Source organism: Alexandromys fortis, unplaced genomic scaffold, assembly GCF_014885135.2.
Source record: "Alexandromys fortis isolate MF-2015 unplaced genomic scaffold, M_Fortis_MF-2015_v1.1 scaffold_61, whole genome shotgun sequence".
Taxonomy (NCBI): domain Eukaryota; kingdom Metazoa; phylum Chordata; class Mammalia; order Rodentia; family Cricetidae; genus Alexandromys; species Alexandromys fortis.
In genome coordinates, this window is record NW_026067962.1 from 2,756,456 (window position 1) to 2,778,424 (window position 21,969).

A 21,969-nucleotide genomic window follows, 5' to 3' on the forward strand; every position below is an offset into this window, starting at 1 on the left:
CCAGCTGGCCTTGGTGAGTTCCCGATAGAACATCCCCAGTGTCTCAGTGTGTGGGTGCACCCCTCGCAGTCCTGAGTTCCTTGCTCGTGCTTTCCTTCTGCTCCTGATTTGGACCTTGAGATTTCAGTCCGGTGCTCCAATGTGGGTCTCTGTCTCTGTCTCTGTCTCCTTTCATCGCCTGATGAAGGTTAATATTCAGGAGGATGCCCATATGTTTTTCTTTGGGTTCGCCTTCTTATTTAGCTTCTCTAGTATCACGAATTATAGGCTCAATGTCCTTTATTTATGGATAGAAACCAAATATGAATGTGTACATCCCATGATCCTCTTTTTGGGTCTGGCTTACCTCACTCAGGATAGTGTTTTCTATTTCCATCCATTTGTATGCAAAATTCAAGAAGTCATTATTTTTTACTGCTGAGTAGTACTCTAAAATATATATATTCCATACTTTCTTCATCCATCCTGATATTTTTTAAGGAAGTTTACAACATAATAGGTTCCCCTGGTGGCCTTTCCAAACAGTCTTAGAATTATTTATTCTTTTTCTCTACTCTGCTTTACCCTTCTACACACTTATACTCTCTACCCTGTGCTGTTCAAGTCCCACCCACTTTTCCCTTTCCCCTTAATAGCACCTGTCATTCTCTCTATAGTTCCTTCTCTCTCCCTCCCACCATGGGCCCTGGTTAACTTTCCCGGTTTCTATATGACTCTGAGTTATGCACTCCAACTTAAGGATTCAGAGCTAAGGATCCACAAATAAGAGAGAACATGTGTTTCCCTTTGTTGGTCTTGGTTGCCTCATGCAACATATTATCTTGAACTATGTAGAAAGGTATTTGTGAACTGTAAAAGGCAGTATCTTACTATAGAGAGAGTTTGAAGATCCTGAAATCTCTGACCAATTTCATTGATCTGCACTGGTGTTTGTATGAGATACATGAATTACAGAATGAAAGTATCCACTCAGTAACAGATTTTCTCATAGTTATACTTACTGTTACTCAGTTTCTGTCATGAGTGGTTTAATGTTTCTACTGAGAGAGCATTAATAGAGTAGAAATAAAATCTCAAGTTGCCTTCTGGAAACTAGGCTTATTGAACAATCAATAAGGAACTTGCAGTTAGTTCTATCCAACTTTAGCTTGCAAATTTTATCACACGACTGTGTACAAGCATATGGAAAATTGCTTCAGCCACCACTGAAACCCTCCATATGTTATAAAAACAGTTCTGCATTTGGTTGACGCTTATGATTCAATCCAGAGATCTTTATTTTTATGATTCATTGAATTTTTGGCTGATTGCTAAAATCAACTTCCATTTCATTTTTGAGACCATCCTTAAGACACATTTCAGTCAGTCATATGCTTGTATGTGGTACAGCCTTAAAAGAATTCTCAGGTTAAAATAAGGCATTTGGCTGGCTGAGTTTTCATCTTCGGGATGGATGAAATGATAGCAACAGATAACTACATTGTGTTTCCTTTGAACAAGGCACGTGTCTTAGAGGTATGAATTCATTTCATCCTTACAAAAGCCTACTTTTAATCACATCTTAGAGAGGCAGAAACTAGGGTATGCGAACGTTCCATCACAGGCCCACAGTGTCAGAGCTCTGAAACCAAGAAGCAAAACAATGCAGGTCTGCTCCCGAGTCTTGCCTTTAATAACTTTGTTAGTCTGTGCCCTGCAAGAACATAATCCAATTGGATCGAAAGACAGATAGGCAGATTTTCCCTGTCCAGTCATCTCAGCCTACAATTTTAATAACCACAGTCTAGATTACTTTTCTCATGTTTGCTGCCTATACCTAAAGAGTAAACCCTTCTTGCTTCTGTCTTCTGTAGAGACGATTACGAGTTGATAGCTTGCCGGGGTCAGGAGATGAGTTGTCTTTAAGGGTGTGGCTCCCAGTAGGTTGACCACACTCTGGTGGGTGGCCCCACACTGGAGTACATGGGCTGCTACAGAAATTAGACTCTGTGGGTTATTAAACAAACAAACAAAAAAGACAAATGTTCAGATGGGTATGTATTTCTGGAAGGAATAAAAGGGAATTGATAGAGTACATATGATCGAAATGCACCACAAACATATATGGACTAAGCCAAGAATTTAATACAAATATTATATAAAAAGACTGACTCAGTCTCACCTCAATCCAACTGATTTACATCTTTCTAGTTGGTAACATTATTCCAGAAGAGTACCTTTTAAACAGTATTTCATGTTAAAGTACGTTTTCAAATACACACTAAGTCTTTGCTCATTCATATATATATATATATACATATATATATATGTATATATATGTGATTCTTAGAAATATCTCTACTACACTCATTCTGCCATTGCTTTTGAGGCTCTATCTCTTTCCTCTTTCTTCACTCCTATTAAATAAGACATTATAACTTATCCTTCTTTACTTTTTGACTTTGTTGTAAATAGTTCCCCTATAGTATTTGCTAATTATAGTTGTTGCCAACACTTCTGATAAATAATAAATCTGTTAGCTCTAAAGCATATTTACTCAACTAATAGAAACTGACAAGGACAGAGGAAACAGCTGACACATTTTATGAAATGTAGTGATTTTCTCCAGTTTTGGGGAAGATGTAAGCAGCCTTGATAGACTGAAGTTGCACCATACTCCTGTTATTAGATTTTATTATGCTTGAGTTTTATGTGGCTCTGTTTGTCCTCCTGTGACACAGATAAGTGAATGCCCTTTTAAATGCTTATTAATAAGACCATGTGACAGTATCGCTGATCACTAATATTAATCTCTTTCTGGAAAAGGCAGAAGATTCTTTTAGTGATTTATTGATATAATTTTAATAGTAATGCTTAATTTTTCCGTCAGTAATTTTTAAAATCTGTCAGTATATGCGGCTACACACTTACTGTTTTTCTAACAAATGCAAGCGTTCTTTGGCGGATAATGTACTTTGTTATAAAAGTCTTAGGTCTCATTTGGAAAGAATGTCATTTAAAGTCTCTGGAGGGTGATTTTTATCTTTCTTGGCGTCTTTTTTGAAAGCAATGAATTGTGTCACGGCTACTAAAACTAATATGTATTTACATTATTTTAAAAAAAAAAACACTGTTTCCTCTATTTTATTCTCAAATCTAGGATTTTAAAAAGAAGCAACCAATCTTAACCATTTGGCTATTTGCCATCTGAGTTTAGCACAGATTTTAGAGATGGGACAGCTGCCCATGGTCAGGGGTAAGAAATTCTTATTTAATGTCTAATTTAAGCCAAAATTCTACAATATAGTTACACACCGAATCATTTAAGAATAAATGAAACACGAAGTACATTTTTTCTCTATGATTAAAAATATCAAATTAAAGATGGAACCCAAATACATCTTATCATACCATTTGTTTAGTGAGGCTTTTAAATGTTCCTGTTTTAATAATTAGAAGAAAATTATCCTTGATGTTGAGATCTGATGTCTGGCCCCAGCCTAAATCCTGTCCTGTCAAATGAGAAAATGACATGGGTTGATGCCATTGCAGTCGGGAGGTGCTGATTCTTGAGCACCTTATGATAGGGGTCAAATCAGTCAGGATTAGATTCATGTTATTCCTAGATGACCTTTGTAATTCTACACACTTAGTCTCATAGGATGTAGCTTTAACCTTTAATAATTATATAGCAGATACATTGGAAAGGAAACTGTTCATTATCAGATCTAGTATGCACAAAGGAAAATATGAACTCTTTTCCTTTCCCCATCCTAGAATCTGATTAGCACAAGAACCCAGATGCCTGACGTTGAAATCTTAGCTGGGTCATCCTAATAGCCTCAAAGCTGTTGTGACTGAAGTAGAAATGCATTCCAAATGTCTGCTGCTAAAAGCCAAGTTCTTCATAGTGCTAAGGTTAATTTTCTTAGGTACCACCTCTACTATACTGAGAATTCCTGAAAGTGGACCTGTTGATAAATACATTCTAGCTATTGATACTGCCTTGGTGTTTTGCAAAATCTCTAACCATATTGACAAGTGTTTTGATTTTATAATTGGTGTGGTTGGGCTCCAAACAATTTGTACATAATGATCCTTGCAGACTGTATGCTTAGCCAAGTAAGGTCCTATGCTGTTGGGACCATTCACAGTCAGATTAAACTTATTTATACAGTGGTTCCAATATTTTATGAAATTGGGATTTGACACCAACACAATGCTTGCTTTTGCACATCTATACTTTTATCACCATTAGAGCCATTCGTCTTCACAAGTACTTAACCCTATCACACGTTGGTGGCCTATGAACTTACAGCAGTTAAGTTCAGAAGACATCTGTCCATTATCTTAAGTGAACGCAGTTAGTAAAGGCACATTTTTACTAAGTAGCCTTATCTTACTGTCAGTATTACTTTAGGGTGGGAAGAGGTAGTGACACACACACATTTCCAGGGTATGAGACTGTGAAAATGCTGCCCTTTTAGAGACTGGAGCATACACGAGACATGACAAGAAAATAAACGAGAGGTTGAAGTGGTTCTGGGTTCCAAGAATCTGAGGAAAGCAATTAAATATCCACTTTGGTATATACTTAAGATTCACTTAGTGTCCATCCATAAGTTCCAGGTGTAGGCAGAAGTTTCCTGTCCAGCAGCCACTCTCAAAAACTCTCTCAGAGGCTTGATATTAATTACCAATGCTCGGCTGACAGCTCAGGCTTGGTACTAGCTACCTATTACACTTAAATTAACCCATCTATGCTTTGTCAGGTGACTTTTTACCTTTTCTCAGTACAATGTGCCCATCTTGCTCTCTCTGCATCTGCCGGCAGCTCTCTTACTCAGCCCGTCTTCATCCCAGAATCCTCTGATTGCCCTGCCTAACTTTATCCTTTCTTGCTATAGGCCAATCAGCTTCTTCAGTAACCAATGAGAGTAACACACATATTCATAGCGTACAGAAGCATTATTCCAAAGCATTCCAGGAGTTGGCTACAAAGGACAGAATGATGACAACTAAAAGCCCAAATCACAAATAAAATGGGGCCGGGCGATGGTGACGCACGCCTTTAATCCCAGCACTCGGGAGGCAGAGGCAGGCGGATCTCTGTGAGTTCGAGACCAGCCTGGTCTACAGAGCTAGTGCCAGGACAGGCTCCAAAGCCACAAAGAAACCCTGTCTCGAAAAACCAAAAAAAAATAAAAAATAAATAAAATAAAATGAGAATCAAATACACCTGAAATCAAGCAATTAAGCATCTCAAGACTATCTAAAACCTTTGCTTTGGGGAAAGATTTGCCCCTCTGTTCACCAATCTAGACATCTACAATTATCACGTTTATGTCCTTACTTCTAAAGCTAACTTTCAAAGGCACAATGTTAATCACATCATCTCATGCTGAAAAACCTTCAGTGACTCACAATTCGCTGCAGCATCAATTTCCAGCCTTTTTTCCTCTTTTGACAGCCAGTGTGATGGGTGATGGATGCCCTTCATTCCACAGCTCCACAGCCTCCACTGGTGTGCCCAGGGTTGTCTACAGATTGGATTGAAGCATGCTCACTGAACTATGCTGTCTTCTCTCTAACTCAGGACAGCCTATCACAGCACACACAAGGAAAAAATGACATCCCAAACTAAATTATTGCCCTACTCTGTGCTCTTCCTACTATTCAGAAAGTACTTGCATCATGCCTTAAAATTAGCTGTAGTATAGGTCATGACCCTACAAGGCAAAAAAAAAAAAAAAAAAAAACCCACAACTGTCCTTATAAGTCTAAGTTCTTCATGTAATATAATACATCTCCTGTCTGGGTTTACATCAGATCTGATGGTTGGCTTCTCCTGTAGTCCTGCTTGCCACAACCGCCAGGCTTAAGGGTTTGTTTCTCAATTCGGGTTTCTAAACATTGTGAAATAGATATTATAGTTAGGAAAGTCTTTGTTTTTCTTCTTTCTGATCAAAACATTCTCTTCCCACTTCCAACTCCCCTCAGCCTCTTCTCAGTCATGCTTCACTTGACCCAAAATCACATCTTTTTGCTACTCTAGGAGATCTTGTGGAGAGAGAGTTTATGCTATGCCAGCCAAAGCCTCCAGCTGGATTATGGGACCATTTCTGTGTTCTCATGCTCCTTTGTGTCTCAAGTATTTGGTTCCTGTTTTCTCTGGCCTTCAAACTTGTCTTACTTTGCATTCTTCCTGTAATTCATCAAGACCGAGAATCATGTTTAACTTCATGTTCATAGAATTCAGTGTAAAGGCTACACTTACCTGTTGAAACTGCATTATTAAAAGTCATTGGTAGATGTCAGCATTTTTGTTACCTTGTATAAAAGGCTATGTATGGAAAGGTAAAATGATTTATGTGAACAGGTGCATTTCCATAAATGAGAAGCTTATTTGTAAATTCCTATTCTTACATTGGCACTTTCTCAAGGGTTCCAATGCCTGTAATATAAGTCCTATGCCACGTTCTTCAGAAAGTGGGGGAAAAATATCAATGGAACTTGGATTTCTGATTTGATATTCTCAGAGTCTCTTGTTGAAGCATTGGGGGGGGCAGATGAAACTTTGATACAGTGGCTTTCAGTGTTATCTTAATAGTTACTTATCATCAGTACAGAAAACACTGTATGTAGTACCTGGTCATTGGTGAGCTGGTTTATGACTTGGGTTAATGCAAATGAACTCGGGTGTTCTCTGAAGATTGTATTCCTCTGAATACAGAATAGGAATAGTAGGATCAGAAACAGGAATAATTTGTCAGTCAATAATAGAGTTGTCAGTGTTGCCTTTTTGTCATGTTAGAAAACAAGAAAATATGTACAAGGACAGAGCATTCCACTGAAGCTAAGAAAGATGATGATGTCCTGCATAGTTCCAAGTGTAATGGATAATCAATAAATAACTTAGCCTAGGAACTGCTGTCTATCGATCATCCATATTTTATTCATATGGGAGATAGATAGATAGATAGATAGATAGATAGATAGATAGATAGATAGAGAAAGACAGACAGGAGAGAGTGATTATTGAGGGTTTTTTCTAATTCCTGGCACTTTTTTGCATTTTAAAATTGTATATTAAAACAATACCCCCAATGCTGGCATAAGTTTTCAAAGACATTAATTTAAAATTAGGAATCTGAACAAGGAAGAAGCAATTTCAAGTTGGCTCTTTTGTAGCATGCGATCTATCTGATTTTACAGGCGTCTCAGCAGCGGGAAAGGAGAGCGGAGGGTCTCTAGACGAGTCCAGTCCCTTTATCTCACAGCTCGGGAGGCTGCGCGGCATGTGCATGCGCTTGGCGTATTTTCTGCTCGAGTTTGTTTCCGTGTCTGTGCATGAGTCTGTGTGCCGATGCTGCATCTTTGCCTCTGTTTTTATGCTGAATCCATGTGTGGCTTTATCTTTTAGATTTCCATGTGGAGGAGGCCCTGGACTGGCCGGGAGTGTACTTGTTACCGGGCCAGGTCTCTGGTGTGGCACTGGATTCTAAGAATAACCTAGTGATTTTCCACAGAGGTGACCATGTTTGGGATGGAAAGTAAGTAATGTTCTTTTCTCCACTGAATTAAGAGTCCTTACAGGTGAAGTCTTGTTTTAGTTTTTTCACTTTTTTTTTTCAGAAATTCTGAAGAAGTGTGGGTACATGTGAAAGTTAGGTGGCTCTCCTTATGTGATGTTAGTAGGTAGTTATGAGTATATTCAGGATTCAGGACTAGTGTTCTGCAGAGTATATGCCCGGGTTCTATTGTAGTAGTTCTTTGATTATGACTTCCCTTTCAGCTCTATGATTTCAAAAATTGCCCGGAGATGTTTGTCTTATGTTTCCATATCAACCTATATAAGTTCTGGGATTTATTCTTATATAGAAAACATATTTGTTATTTCAGCACCCAACTATAAAAAATAGCAGAGGAGAAATCTTGTGCATTGTAAAACAAAGTAGTCTCACATACTAGTTTATAGGAAAGGCAGGAACAGCCTGAAATCCTGCCTGCCTATTATCTCTATCTTCTCCTTGAAACGACTCTCTTTTCCCCGGTGAAACATTAAAAGCTCAGCCCCACACTCATGAAGTATTTCAGAACTTCAAAGAAAGCAATCCAGAGAAGCAATCATCTAGGAAGTTACTAGGTGGCTACAGAAAAACATTTTGCTATTTCCCAGCTTGTTTGGAAAAAACAAACAAACAAACAAACAAACAAACACCATCAGGCTCGGCTCTTCCTGTCCTGCCCCTCCTGTCATCCCATGCCATGAAAAATAGTGTGAATGTTGTGGACATTGTGGTTGGAGGGTTTTGGCTTCCATGAGTGTGGGAGCCATGAGTGCCATGGCCTTCATATTTCCACACGGGAATATTAGTATGTAAATTCTTTTATGAGCACTATGTGTAAAGCCAACACTGGACCCATTTAACTTCTGCTGCTTCTTCCTCTGCATTTCCTTTCTGACCTTTCATTCCATCTTCCACTGTGTTCTTGGAGTCACTCTAAGGGTCCTGTCTGGATGGATTGTCGTAGGCCCATCAGTGCCTTAAGTGGACAGGCGTTATTATCACTGTGACAATTCACATTTTACAAATGAAAACCAAGGCTTCCCTCAACGTCTCATCAGCAAGTGGCAAAGCTTCAGGTCCTTTACATCTACAAACAGACTTGACCACCTAATTGCTTGGTGTTAGCCTATCATGAGTATATAAGTATGCTCAGTGGTTAGATATTTTTAGGTGTGCCACCAAAGCGTAGTATATTGTTTTGGTTCTACTGATGAATATCCATTTGTAATTTCTTTAACTCCAGATTTACACATGAAAGTAAAGTTTTGAGTGTTTTCAGTGAATTTTAATGAGTCTTCTCCTTTCATGTGTACAATTATAGACTCTCATCTGGGAAATGGGGGCTCCGCTCCTCTTTTTAAGAGCTCTTGATTCAAATTGTGATAATTCATTCTGTCAAGCACTTATAGATGAGTTTTTTATGCAGTTAAGATATGAAATTTAATCGACATTTCAAAAATAGATGAATACTTGTGCTGCTATGTAACTGTCCTTCCTGGTTGTCACACAAAGGGAATAGAAGAAAGATACTTGGAAATCCAAAGCAAACAATAGTACTCAGCATGCCATCTTGCCACACTACTGCGATGACTTGGTTGATACTAAACATCTAATGGTATTTTAACAAGTGCTTTTAAAAGCAAACTATCAGTACTCATTGTGGCATATTCTTCATTTTAATGAATATTGCTACATTTTCTGCATGAATTTCTTACTGCATTTTGCCAGACAAGAAAATTACAGCATCATTTTCTCCCATTGATACGGTTTCAGCTGGCAAGAACTAACATTGGACAGAGTCCAGACTTCCATTTTAATATTATATCCATCTCAAGCAAACAGTAAAGGCTGGAATAATAGTTAAGTAGCAGGGAAGGGCCAGGAGAGGCCAGCGTGAAGGGGACAACACAAGAATAAGAAACAGGAGCCATTAGGATAAGATTCTCTGCAGCTTATGTGGGAGTTCGGGCTGTAAAACTGCTTTTGCTGACACCCAGCATTCATCTAGGTACCCAGAATCATATGGAAGTACATTCACCACCAAGCCCTGTGTGTGTGCCAACGTAAACGACATCAGTAAACGAATGCTTTGGAAAATGCAGAGGAAATTAATGGCTTCGCTCATTATCTGTTTGGCCATTCTCCTCAGCTTCATTTCTTAGCTATAAGAATGTGTGTAGTCTCTCTTTCTCTCCCTGGCATGGTCTGTTGGTCACAGCAAGATTTTCCATTCATAATTTTGAAGACGTCTTCAGGATCACACCAGATATCAGCTCCCAGACAGTTTCTGCTTTATTATTCATGAAGACAATTAGAAACAGATTGCTCTGTAAGGGTTTGGGGGTTTTTGGTTGTTGTTATTTTAATTGATTTGAATTTATTCAAAGAAAAACCTTATATTCTGTTGTGTGACTGGTCATGCATAGCCATCCTTCCTGTATGTATGGGTTGGTATAAATTGGAAAATAAACTATCGTTTTCTTCCTTGAGAGCCAGGCACTGCACAGTGATGCCTTCTTGTAGGATTTATGCCATGCTGATAGAGACTAGAATTAAAGGCTGGTTGAGATCACATTCTTGTTGCCACACTGTTCACATAGTGACACTTCTTTCCTTGATCTCAGCTGAGAAGCCATGTGGCAAATCTTATGCTCATTTTCCTTGAAACCATTCCAATCCAGTTTCTCAGCACAACAAAATTCTAGGTTTCACAAGGCAAAGGCTTGCTCTAAATCGAATCTAAGTAATTTCTATCTCATAGTTCTTAGAAAGGGATCACTTCAGTGTATCAGACAGAACTTGGAGCTTATCATCTCGGCACCCCAAGTTTCTTTGGATGCTCATGCAGCAGCTGTCTTCACAAGTCACATCCCGATAACCTCCATCCCTCCTCACTCTGCGACTTAAGCTGCTGTAAATCAATATGCCAATCAAAACGATATAAATAAGAATCCTAAGCCACTTAATGTCCTGAAAAATTATCCTCCTTTCTTGACTTGGTTTTTATTTTCCCCCTGACTGTTCCCAACTTCAACATGACTACTTTCAAGACGCTCCTTTAGAGCAGAAATAGGAAGTGCCTATTGACAGCAGAGAATAATGCAACTTTAAAGAGACTCCTGTCTGCCCAAATGTGAGCAACTATCCCCCTTTAAACTTTGAGTGTAACTTGTCTCCAGGACAGCCCCTTCTCAGTCTGCTCCTCAGAAGGCATCACCATAGTCGAAGGCCTCTTTCTGGGTCTCTCCATCATTTGTCTCAGACATGGTTGGGCTGTATCAGGAAGGACTCGTCACAAAACCCTTTGCTAAACTCCATACCTGTGCCCTGATTTTCAAGTGTTTAAAATTGTATCCCCTGTGTCATTTATCGCTTCCCCACATGGAGCTGGAAGGGATTTGGGAATTTTTTTTTTTTTTTGATTTAGATTTTTAACTGCTACTGACAGGAAAGAAAACATCAAAAAACTAGGGAAGGGGAAAATTTATCAATTTATATAAATGAAAGCATCAAGGATATGGTAGGTGGGGAGGAGACAGAAATCTTAAATAAATAAATAAATAAATAAATGGTAGCCCAAACTACATCAACGAGATCCCTATTAGGATTGTATTATCATACTAATCTCATAGAGAAGATAGCCTTCATCCTGATATTCCAACAGAATGTCCCTGAGGTGAGTTTTGTATCATATATTAGTATGTCTTTTTTTCTTTATCCTTGTGAATGTCAGATTTGGGGATCTAGAATGTTGGATCAACCAAACAAAAGCCAAGATCTCACTAATACAAAATGGGATGCCACACTTTGAGCACTGCCAGAAGAAAACACCACCAGAGGCTTGATTTTAGCTGCCAGTGCACCTTTTCTATGTATCATCAGTAGTTCTATGCCTGGACTGTTTCCAGCATTAAGAACGTCCCTGTGGGGCTGGAGAGATGGCTCAGCCATTAAAGATTAGGCTCACAACCAAGATTTTATATATATAAAAATATGTTATATATGTGTGTGTGTATACATATACGTGTGTGTGTGTGTGTGTGTGTGTGTGTGTGTGTGTCCCTCTGTATGGACATGCTATCCGATTCTGATGCCTTTCCAGATGCCATAAAGTTATTCACATGCTAAACTCAAATCTGTGTCTACCTTCATCATAATAATTTAGGATGGACGTTCTCCTGTTTTTCCATGTCTTTATTTGCATTTTGTAAGCTAAATGTTCCCCAGGCTCTCAACTATCTTAATGATGATTGATTATTTTCATTTGAAAGCAGTTTGATTTCTTGAATCTTTAACTTTTTTCTTCTGGAAGTGGCCACATTACCTCTTGTATTGGATCCGAGTAGTGGTACATCACTTTCTTTGCTGTTGTTTTCTAGATATGTATTAGTATCATCGGATTGTATTTTCTCTGTGTGTGTGTGTGTGTGTTTATATGTGTGCCATGAGTCTGTGGGTATCTGTGTGTTTGTGTGCCTTTGCCTGTGTTGTGTGTATTTGCATAAGTGTGTGCATGTGTGTGTGTGTTACTGCCTGTGTCTCTGTGTGCATGTTTGTGTGTGGCTGTGTTTGTGTATGTTTGTATGTGTGTCTGTCTCTCTCTTTCTTTATCTCTCTCTCTCTCTATATCTCTCTCTATGTGTGTGTGTATATGTGTGTGTGTGTGTCCATGTGTCTGTGTGTGTTTTGATGGGCACCAAATTCAAAAATTGCCTTAGCTAGGCAAGCACTCTGTCACTGAGTTTCTCCTTCAAATCATTGTTTTATTTTTCTTTTTAATAAAAGAGTGTCAGATTGCTCTCTGTTTAATTTTTAATCTTCTAAAGGCTTCAAATATACATATGAAAGAAGTCCAAGGTCCTCCCCCCTCCGTCCATGTCTAGGGAGGCTGGGAGGAGGTGGAAACTTTTTTTTCTTTTCCTTTTCTCAATAAAAATTTAAAAAAAAAAAAAGAAGTCAAAAACTTTTTTCCAAAAACATATGTTTGCTGTTTTTCAGAATATTAAATTTAAAACTTTGTTACACTACGTGTCACTTTAGTAGGTTTGACGTTGTTTAAATTTACAGATATTTTCATCCTAATAATTCAGAAAATAATGTGTCCTCCCTGTCCTGTATTAGGTATCTGACAAGCACACCTTTCATGCTTTATAAATGTAGTTTAAAATGTGGGACTAGGGGCTGGAGACGTGGCTCCTCAGTGAAGAGCACTGGCTGCTCTTTCAGAAGACCCGGGTTCGATTCCCAACACCCATATGAAGGTAACAACTGTCTTGAACTACAGTTCTAGGGGATCCAACACCCTCAAACAGACATATATACAGGAAAAACACCAATGGACATGAAATAAAGTAAATGATTTTTTTTAAATGTGGGACTAAGTGCATGGTTAATCCTGTAAGCTGTGTGCGCTGAGAACTTGAGAACTCCAGATTTCCTCATGTAGCTCTCAAACCGAATCTTCATTGATGTCCATCACAGAGGACTGTTGATTAGATTTGTTGGTTTAGAAATCGATTTTCCTGCAAATTTCAGTTAAGATAAAAAAAAATCCATTGCAGGATTTGCCTCTGTAGTTTTCTGGAGCCTTGCAGTGATTTTATCTGACTGAGGTTTTGCTTCAACATCTGCCATTTCTTTTATGCCTTAAAATTTGATTAGGCCCGAACAACACAGCCCAAAGTACCTGAACCATTCCGAATCCCTGTGTATCTGAGGGAAACTTGAGCTCTACGGAAGAACTGCGCCCATAGTCTCCTCCTTTCTGCCTTGTTGCCTTCACCTGAATTGCACAAACATCTTCTTCCGCTTCCATGCCGCTCTTGGTGATTCATCTTCATCCCTGCACTGTCCTTCCCTCTACTACATCTATGCCGTAAATCTGAATCATGGAAATCATGCAGTCAACTCTCAAAAGAGAAAAAGCCGTGTTTATAGAGACAAGTGACCTGACTGTCTCTTGGTAGCTGCTGCACAGCTTGGAGATATACTTGAATTGCCTGCATATCAACTCTTTGTCTAAAATGAAAGGGAGGGTAATAATTACCTCATATTGCTTAATAACAGCATGAATTTGTCACGTCATTTGTGCCCAGCGGTCATATTGATGGAACACGATCTACAGCCCAAGACTCTTGACATCTGGTTCTACACTCTCTTCTGCTTATCGGGGTCTCCCAGCCGAGGCCCCTGAGAGGACCAAACGGCACTGCTGGTTTCTTTGTCTTCCCCATTTTCTTATCACAGGGATTTTCCAGACTACATATGCAATCAAGATTTTTTGATGTAATATTTTAAGCATATCCCACTTAGGGGGGCTTTGTAAGCTGTTTCCCTAACAGTAAAGACAGATTTTTACTTATTTGCTCAATTGGAAACCCATGTTTCCTTTCACAGTCTCTTAATTTATATAATTACAGCAACACGTCATTTCTTTCTTTACTTTATTACTTATTTTGCATTCCCTTAATTTTGATTGATTGCACGAAAGTTTATTTTGTACTTATTCTAGCCCTTTGTATGTGTGTGAATACGGAAAAGCATTTCTTCTCAGCCTTATCTAAACTGTTTGATTAGCTGGTAATGTGCAAAATCATTAATGGGGAATTCAAACTGTTAGAATAAAGAACTGATGAATTCCAGCCCACAGGCCACTGCTCCGTCTTTGCAACCGAGTGCTTTTTTAGAGACGCATACAAAATCCATCAGTGCTCCGAGCACTGTGTGAAATGTGCAGGGTATTATTAGACCCCGTGAAAAGTTAAATGTGGTTGAAATAAAGACTTCGCTACAGCACAAGAAGCGGGGTGGGGGGGGTGGCTGCTTTAGAACACTAAATAATCAGTTTGCTATAGCAACGATATAATCTGCCATCCATTTGTGAGCTGTTCAAGGGTTACCTTTCTTAGATTTACAAGAGAGTTTATAAACCATTCTGTTTGGCAGATTGTGTGTGTGTGTGTGTGTGTGTGTGTGTGTGTGTGTGGTGCACAGTTTGCTCATTTCACAAACAGAGGCTTTGCCTTTATTATTTGCCCTGTGTAACACCCAAGACCAGCTGCTAGTTCGTGGAACCCCAGCCATCCCAAGTGAAAGGATTATGAAAGATCACCAGTCTTTTGAGTGACTGAATGTCCCCTGGTGCTGCCAGTTTAAACACACAGACATCATGCTGTTAAATGGGAGGGTCAGGCCTGTCGAATCGTGGCTAATGTCTTTGAAGCTCCATTCTCCTAAGAATGTTATCCTTTCCTTACATGTTATTCACATTACTAGAGGTGAATTGATAAAATTAAATGATGTCAGTCTAAGTAGCTTCTTTAATATTTGGAGTTTGCTCTCTTTCCTTTGTGTTTCCTTTTCCTTTTGTTTGTGGGTGGATGCTAGTTACGTGAAGAGAGTCCCTTTTTAGTAAAGCCAAAAGCATACATATTCACTAGCTGAGAGACCCCTAATGGATACAGCATAGATGTAGTGATAATCGGTAAAATAAGTGTAATTCTTTGGAAAAGTAACTAGCTCAGTATGCAAGATGCTATTTTCCACACAGATGTCATAAATGTATCTGGAGATAGAATATCAGGCAAAACCCCTAATATTCCATTGCTATATTGTCATAAGGTATTGGGAAATACATATTGATAAGCTGAGAACATTGGTGGCTTCAATTGTTCCAGATTATGTTAATCGAGATTTAATTTATTTTCTTTACATTGTTAACTTTTGTTAGCATTCTCTTCTCAGTTGGCTGTTTACTAGTTTTCTCCCATACCATGGAAAGATCACTGAGGAAGTAAAAGGGATTGACCCCTAAATTAATTTTAATGCTTGTTATCATTATTAGAAACCTGCAGCATCTTAGATAAGCGCAGACACCATCACACAGATTGTGTCCATTAGAGAAGAACATCAGTTACTTGACAGATGTTTGTCCACACTGTGAGCACTGCAAGAGAGTGCATTTCATGAAGGGTGTTTTCCACTGACCTGGACAGTAGCAGCAGCGTTCTCCTTTGACCTGACTAGCATAGGACCCTGAGTCTGAATTATTTATATCTGTTCATTAACGTGGGTTTCATCCTCTGAAGTCAAGCCCAGTGGTCAGGATATGTGAAAACAAGGGAATAATAATGAAACTTTAATTTTTGAGGATGGAAAATGAAGGTGAACTCCAAAAATAAAGACAGATTCTTGTTTCTTTTAATGAAATGAAAGAGTTTTGGTTTTGTTTGTTTTCAAAAATTACATGATGGCTGGTGAATGTCTAAGAAGGAAAGGAGGCTGTTAATTTACAGATTGACTACAACCCATTATTAGAGAAACCTGCCGCAAGGAAATATACTCTGCTTCCATGTGGCTTATCATTCTGCAAAGGACAGATGCAGAATTAGGTGTGCTGAGGTCTGACATGCTGCTGCCTTGTGAAAGGACACAATAGGCCATTGGAATGGCACAGTTATGAGCTAACGATGAGTCCAAACGCTCACTCCTTCCAACATGAACAGCACTTGGTAAGAGCTGTGAGGACTTAAGAATGCTTCGTGTCTGCTAGCGGACAGAAAAGAAATGGGTCCATATATTCTACACCCAAGCAACAAAACTTTTGAGTATTATCAGTGATACAGGGGAATCAAAATATGAGCAGTGGATCTATCAATGTTAATACCCTGGTTGTGATCTTCTATGTAGTTTTACAGAAATGTCATTACTGAGGAAAGACGAAAGATGAAGTCTACACGGATGCTCTGTGCCATTTCGTATAACTGTGTGTGAATCTAAATTCATATCAATTAAAATTGCCCCCTAGAAAAAGGGGAGGGGAAACATGGTTATTTACTCAGTCTAGATGTACATCAGCAGATAGGGAAAGTATAGCATATGTGAGCAGTGGAATCTTATTCACCCTTGAAGAACAAAATCATGTTATTTGTAGGAAATAAATGAGTATTAGGCAACACAATTAAAACTCAGAAAGCCAAATATTACATTTTATCTCTCATACAAAATATCAGATTAAAGTGAATAAAAGTGACTGGCACAAGGGAATTATCATAATGGAGGTGAATGTAAACAAAATCAAAATACATAAGAAACATGTATGAAAATGTCTTAATGAAGTCATCTTATACAATGAGTATGCAGTAATTTTAATTGACCAAAGAACAGTAAAATAAGATACATTTCATTATAAAAAAAAAAAAGAGAGACATTATAACTGCTAGTTGTTGCAGGAAACATAATTTCCACATTATTTATAGCCACTGAACCTTTATGTAGCCCTAAACTGATTATGAATAATGAGAAATATTAGACAAACTTTAATAGCTGATGTACTAGGGAGTCCATCTTGTTATACATAAGAGCATGCTGTGTAAGGTTAAGTTCAACCTCAGATATCTATTCGCTTATTTTAACTTTAGTTATTTAATGTCATAGCTTAGAGAAAGTAAGATTATTGATGGCTAAACCCTTTCTTTTCAGGAGGAACAACTGTAGTATTTCAAGTAAAAATTAATTTGTAATATTATTTCAGATACAGAATAAATTCCTGAATGCTTACGATAGCAATAGTGTGTGGCTGTCCTTTACTTCCCTCCCGTGTTTAATGTTACCTTGTAAAGCCATACCTTATTTTTGTCTTAACAGGATTTTATATTTAAATTTAATCATGTTAACATGAATATCATGTGTTTCATGTGTTTTTTTAGTTACTGATGCTGTGTGGGTTTTACAAATAAGTGATTTTTTATTAGCTGCTGCTGTGTGGTTTTAACTACACATGCCAACGGGTTTACTTAAGTTTTAGACTGACCAAGATAAATCAATACTTTGTGTTCAATTGAATACATCTTTAATAAGAACTACTTCAGGGACTTACTGTTATCTTTCAGGAAAAATAGACCCCAAAGACTTTACTAGTCAAGAAGCTCAGATAATTATGTGATGGATATTTTTAATGGCAAGAGAGTATGATTTAAAACTTTATGTGCCCCTACTGGGACCTTTCTGTTGGTTCCACCAAAAAAAAGCCAGCTAATAAATGAATGCAGGGTAGATTTGAGCAGCCTATCACCTTCCCACGTTGTAAATATTTCTGGACAAATATTTGATGTTATTCCAGTTCTTTTGATTATCCAGCTGAACTAAAAGAAAACACACATATCTAGTTTACATAGAAACACATCTGTGTGTGCTGATTCAAAGCTTTGTTTTTGAACATGTGAAATGGTTTCTTGATATTTGGTTCATTTACATCATTGCTCCATAATAAGCTTAGATACCATCTCATCTTTGTAGCATGTACAGTAAACATAAAATACTCTTCGTATCTAAGTTTTCACTTTCTGCTTTCAGTTACTTGCAATTAACCCAGTCCAAAAATACTAAGTGGAAAATTCTAGAAATGAATAATTATGCATTTTAAATCTATAACTTTGTTATTTTGAGGGGTATGATAAAAATATCCTCCATCTTGAATCATCTCTTTGACTATCATCCACACACTGGATTCATCCATCACTGCCTCAGACACTTAGTAGCTATTTCATCACCAAGCTGACAGCATTAGTGTACTTTGCTTGAGTCATGCTCTCTTGACCTAAAAATGGTCTCAAATCCCAGGAGCCATAATGCTTGAAATTTTATTTCAAAATTTCACTATATTTACTATGGTATTATTTATTGTTTTTAGTCTCTTGATGTTCCCAGTATATAAATGAAGCTTTCTCACGATGCAGCTACATAAGAAAAGGCATAGTAGACTTAGGGCTTGGTACTACCTGTGATTGCAGGCACCAGTGGTGTCTAGGAATGAATCCCTTAAGGATGAGGAGGAGCTAATGTCAACTTTGGAAACGGGAATTGAAATAAATCAGTATCTGTTATAACTTGCATCTAAGGAAACATACTACTATTTAAATACAAATAAAAATAAATATATGTGTGCATAATGGTTTATAGCCCAGAAGATATGGAGTTTAAAAAGCAGAAATTGCTATGTTCATTTGAAACAATTATTCTATAATTATCCATTTTGCACTAATGAAAAGCTGTTCGAAAGAGAAATTTCATGTCTCTAAGTGTATAGTTTGGTTTCAGTAATAAATTCTGTTTCATTTTATAGAAATGATTTGAACGTTCCATGTGTATCCTTTTGTGTTCCCTTGTTATACATTTGGCTAGGACATTGATTCCTTCTCCTTACTCCTGTCCTACTGTAATCATTACAGAGAAAGTTAATAAGTTTACCTCATATAATTTTAAAGAAAACAGCATTCATTTAAAAACTGTGAAAAGCTTTTTAAGAAGTTTTAATTGTTTAACAACTCCAGATCAGGCCTTCACAAACCCTAATGTGTAAATGAAACTCTGGTTTTGGACCTGGTGAGTCTGGAAATACACACTGAACACAGCACACTGACTGACTATCCGTGATGATTTATTATACAGTTCAAGAGATCATGAAATCAAGAACATCCCAGCCCTTATGAGTTTTCTTAAGGTTCTCAAGTAAGTGACCTGCATTTCTCAAGTGCCTTTGAGTTATGGATTGTTAATTTTCTATTCTAATTTTTTTTTCAGCTCTTTTGACAGCAAGTTTGTTTACCAACAAAGAGGCCTTGGACCAATTGAAGAAGATACCATTCTAGTCATCGATCCAAATAATGCTGCAATTCTCCAATCCAGTGGGAAGAACCTGTGAGTAAAACAGCTTACATGCTATTCAAACTGGCATGCCTATGCTGGGTATAAAATGCATAATTGGGTCAGGAATCTGTCACAAGACTACCCTTGAGTAGGAAACAAAGTGAATCATTCTTTCATTTACTTTCTAAACAAGTGGTACTGAAGTTCAACTGAACGTTAGGATCATCCGGGAAGCTCAATAACTTATATACATACAAAACATTGGGCCAATTGTGTGTCTCCTTACAAAATGACTAAGCATCATTTTCTTACTATGAAAAGTATTTGATGGCCTAGATTGTTAGCTTGATTCAAACACCACGGTATAAGTATGCATTCATCTTACCATACTTATAAGCAATATTAATTTGTCCACTTATAATTTTTTAAAATTCCATTCTGACTTGGTCTGGGCTATGGACAAATGTTATTCCAACTTTCCAGGTGACTATGGCAGAGTCAGCATTGGAACAGACATTGATATGTATGATGAAGTCAGCTGTTGGCCGTTAGACTGATAGGTTTAAAAATAATTTCCCTAGTATAAAAATTATATACTCAACCAAGTAATCACTGATAAGAATAAAAGACCTTTTTCTCTTCCCACCAACAAGTGAAGAGTAAACAAGTACCATTTTAAGCTTTCCCCTAGCTTGCACATGTAATTTGCATCTGAAAGCCACTCATTATGTGGTCTGATTCCTAGATGGCATTTGGCAGGCAAGAACAGTTGGCTGATATTCATGGTCATTGAAAGAAAGGACACCTGCGTACGGCATTACCCTGACCCATTATAACTTGGCAGCTTCCAGGACTATGCCCCGCTCCATCTGCCTAAGCCCAGGGAAGGCCAGCTTCTGTGAATGCAGCTTCTAATAGAGATACCATAATGAAGCTTAGTTTTTTAAAATAATATTTTTGAAGAAGTCAAGGGCCGAATTATAATACCATCTCCTTAGAGATGTAACCATTCATCAGAAGCATCCTCATCCCAGAACAGAATTAGCAGGGACGGTAGAATAACTGTTGCCAAGCCCATGTGGCCAGCTACAAGGTATCAATGCTGCAAGCAAACCATAACCTCGCTTTCAGTGGCCAAAACGGGCATCTAATTCAGCCAGTTAGTTAAGATCAAAGGGTTATGCACTTGGCTCATAAAAATAAAAAATCTTGATGCCAATACCCTACTGAGGCTAGATGCAGACAAAGAAAGCTGGGATTCTCAGATGGCATTTGAACAGTCTGTCTCCCATGTGTTAACTTCCTCTGTCCAGGATTTTCAATCCTGTGGGCCTCTGTCTGCATCCCTTACATATACTAAATAGATCAAGCTTTTCTAATGACTGTTCAGCTCACCACTTCACTGTGCCTGGAGGGTCACAGTTCTTCTGGAAGTTACTTCCTTTATGTTTCATTATCTGCCATAGCCATTCTCAGTGCTTTCAAGTCACATCCAGAAGACTGTATGTTGATATGGTGTTATAGGACTGGAGAGATAGCTCACTTGGTAGAGACCTTGTTATAAGGAACCAGAATCTACATAAAACCTGCATAGAGTCACATCAGTAACCCCAGTGCTGGGGCCAAGATGGGGCAGAGGGACAGAGACATGAGGATGTTTGGTACTATCTAGCCAGTCAGGATAGCCAAATTGGTTCCACATTCAGTGAGAGGTTTTATCTTAAAAATTAAGATGGAGAGTGAAAATAGACACCTGATATCACTCTCTGGACGACACATGTGTATATGCACACACCATAAACAGCCATGTACAAAAATGCCCATAACACTGTATTTTCTTTTAATACTTTTTAACTATTCAAACTATAGAAATCCACTACTGTTATTTCGCAAAGCTGTTTGTTTTATGCATATTCTGAAACATTAATATTTATCGTCTGAAAACTCGCTTTTCATCTGATGATATTTGTGCTGCTTAATAAAGCATACTTTATAATAAGTACAATTTTATGTAAATTTTACTTATAGATCTTAATATGATTGGTTAACTTCTGCTTAAGCTTTGTCACAAGGAGGTCTCTGCCTTTTCTAATAGGTTATTTTCCTTTAACAATTCATTTTGGTCTCTGTTGTAATGGAACAAAAATACTGTTGTTATTTTATAGAAGTATATTGCGAAGTTCCTCTATTTTGTGCTTGGGGAACTATAACTAAGACAGTTATTCTTATTTCACAGGTTTTATTTACCACATGGCTTGAGCATAGATAAAGATGGAAATTACTGGGTCACAGATGTGGCTCTTCATCAGGTGAGCTTCCTTCTTGGCAGTATTCAAAGAGAAGCTGAAATGGGTTAGTTTTCAAAAGTCTCTGGATTTTACTGAAATCATTTCTATGACTGAAAAATTGGTAACCAAAAAAGGGGGGAACAGTCATATTTTAGTAAGTTCTGTGTGCTTTTATAGAGACCAGAGACTCGGTGGCTTATAAGCAACAAACGAATACATTTCTCCCAACTCTAAATTCTGGGCATCTATGATCAGGGTACCAGCATGATAGGGTTCTGGTAAGGGTTTTTTCCTGGATTTCAGACAGCCATCTCCTCTATGTCTTGTTTTATGAAGAAGGAAAAGAGAGCAAGCTTTTGTGTCTCCTCTCCTCCTCATGAGGTTTCACTGTGACAAACAGTTCAGTTCCTTCCTGCTTCCATGACATTAGAAGTTAGGATTCTGGTATATTACTTAGAAGACACCAATGTTCAATCTATATCAAT

The 21,969-nt window shown here is 37.9% G+C and overlaps 1 protein-coding gene across 11 annotated transcripts in view; it reads left to right on the forward strand.

The window, feature by feature from the left end:
- Pam (peptidylglycine alpha-amidating monooxygenase) overlaps nt 1-21,969 on the forward strand; it is a 287,147-nt gene that overhangs the window by 241,369 nt on the left and 23,809 nt on the right. For all 11 annotated transcript variants that reach the window (XM_050153468.1, XM_050153470.1, XM_050153469.1 and 8 more), the window contains 3 exons: nt 7,403-7,532; nt 19,131-19,247; nt 21,433-21,505. In XM_050153468.1, coding sequence (XP_050009425.1) covers nt 7,403-7,532; nt 19,131-19,247; nt 21,433-21,505 — 320 coding nt within the window. The remainder of the gene's footprint in view (nt 1-7,402; nt 7,533-19,130; nt 19,248-21,432; nt 21,506-21,969) is intronic.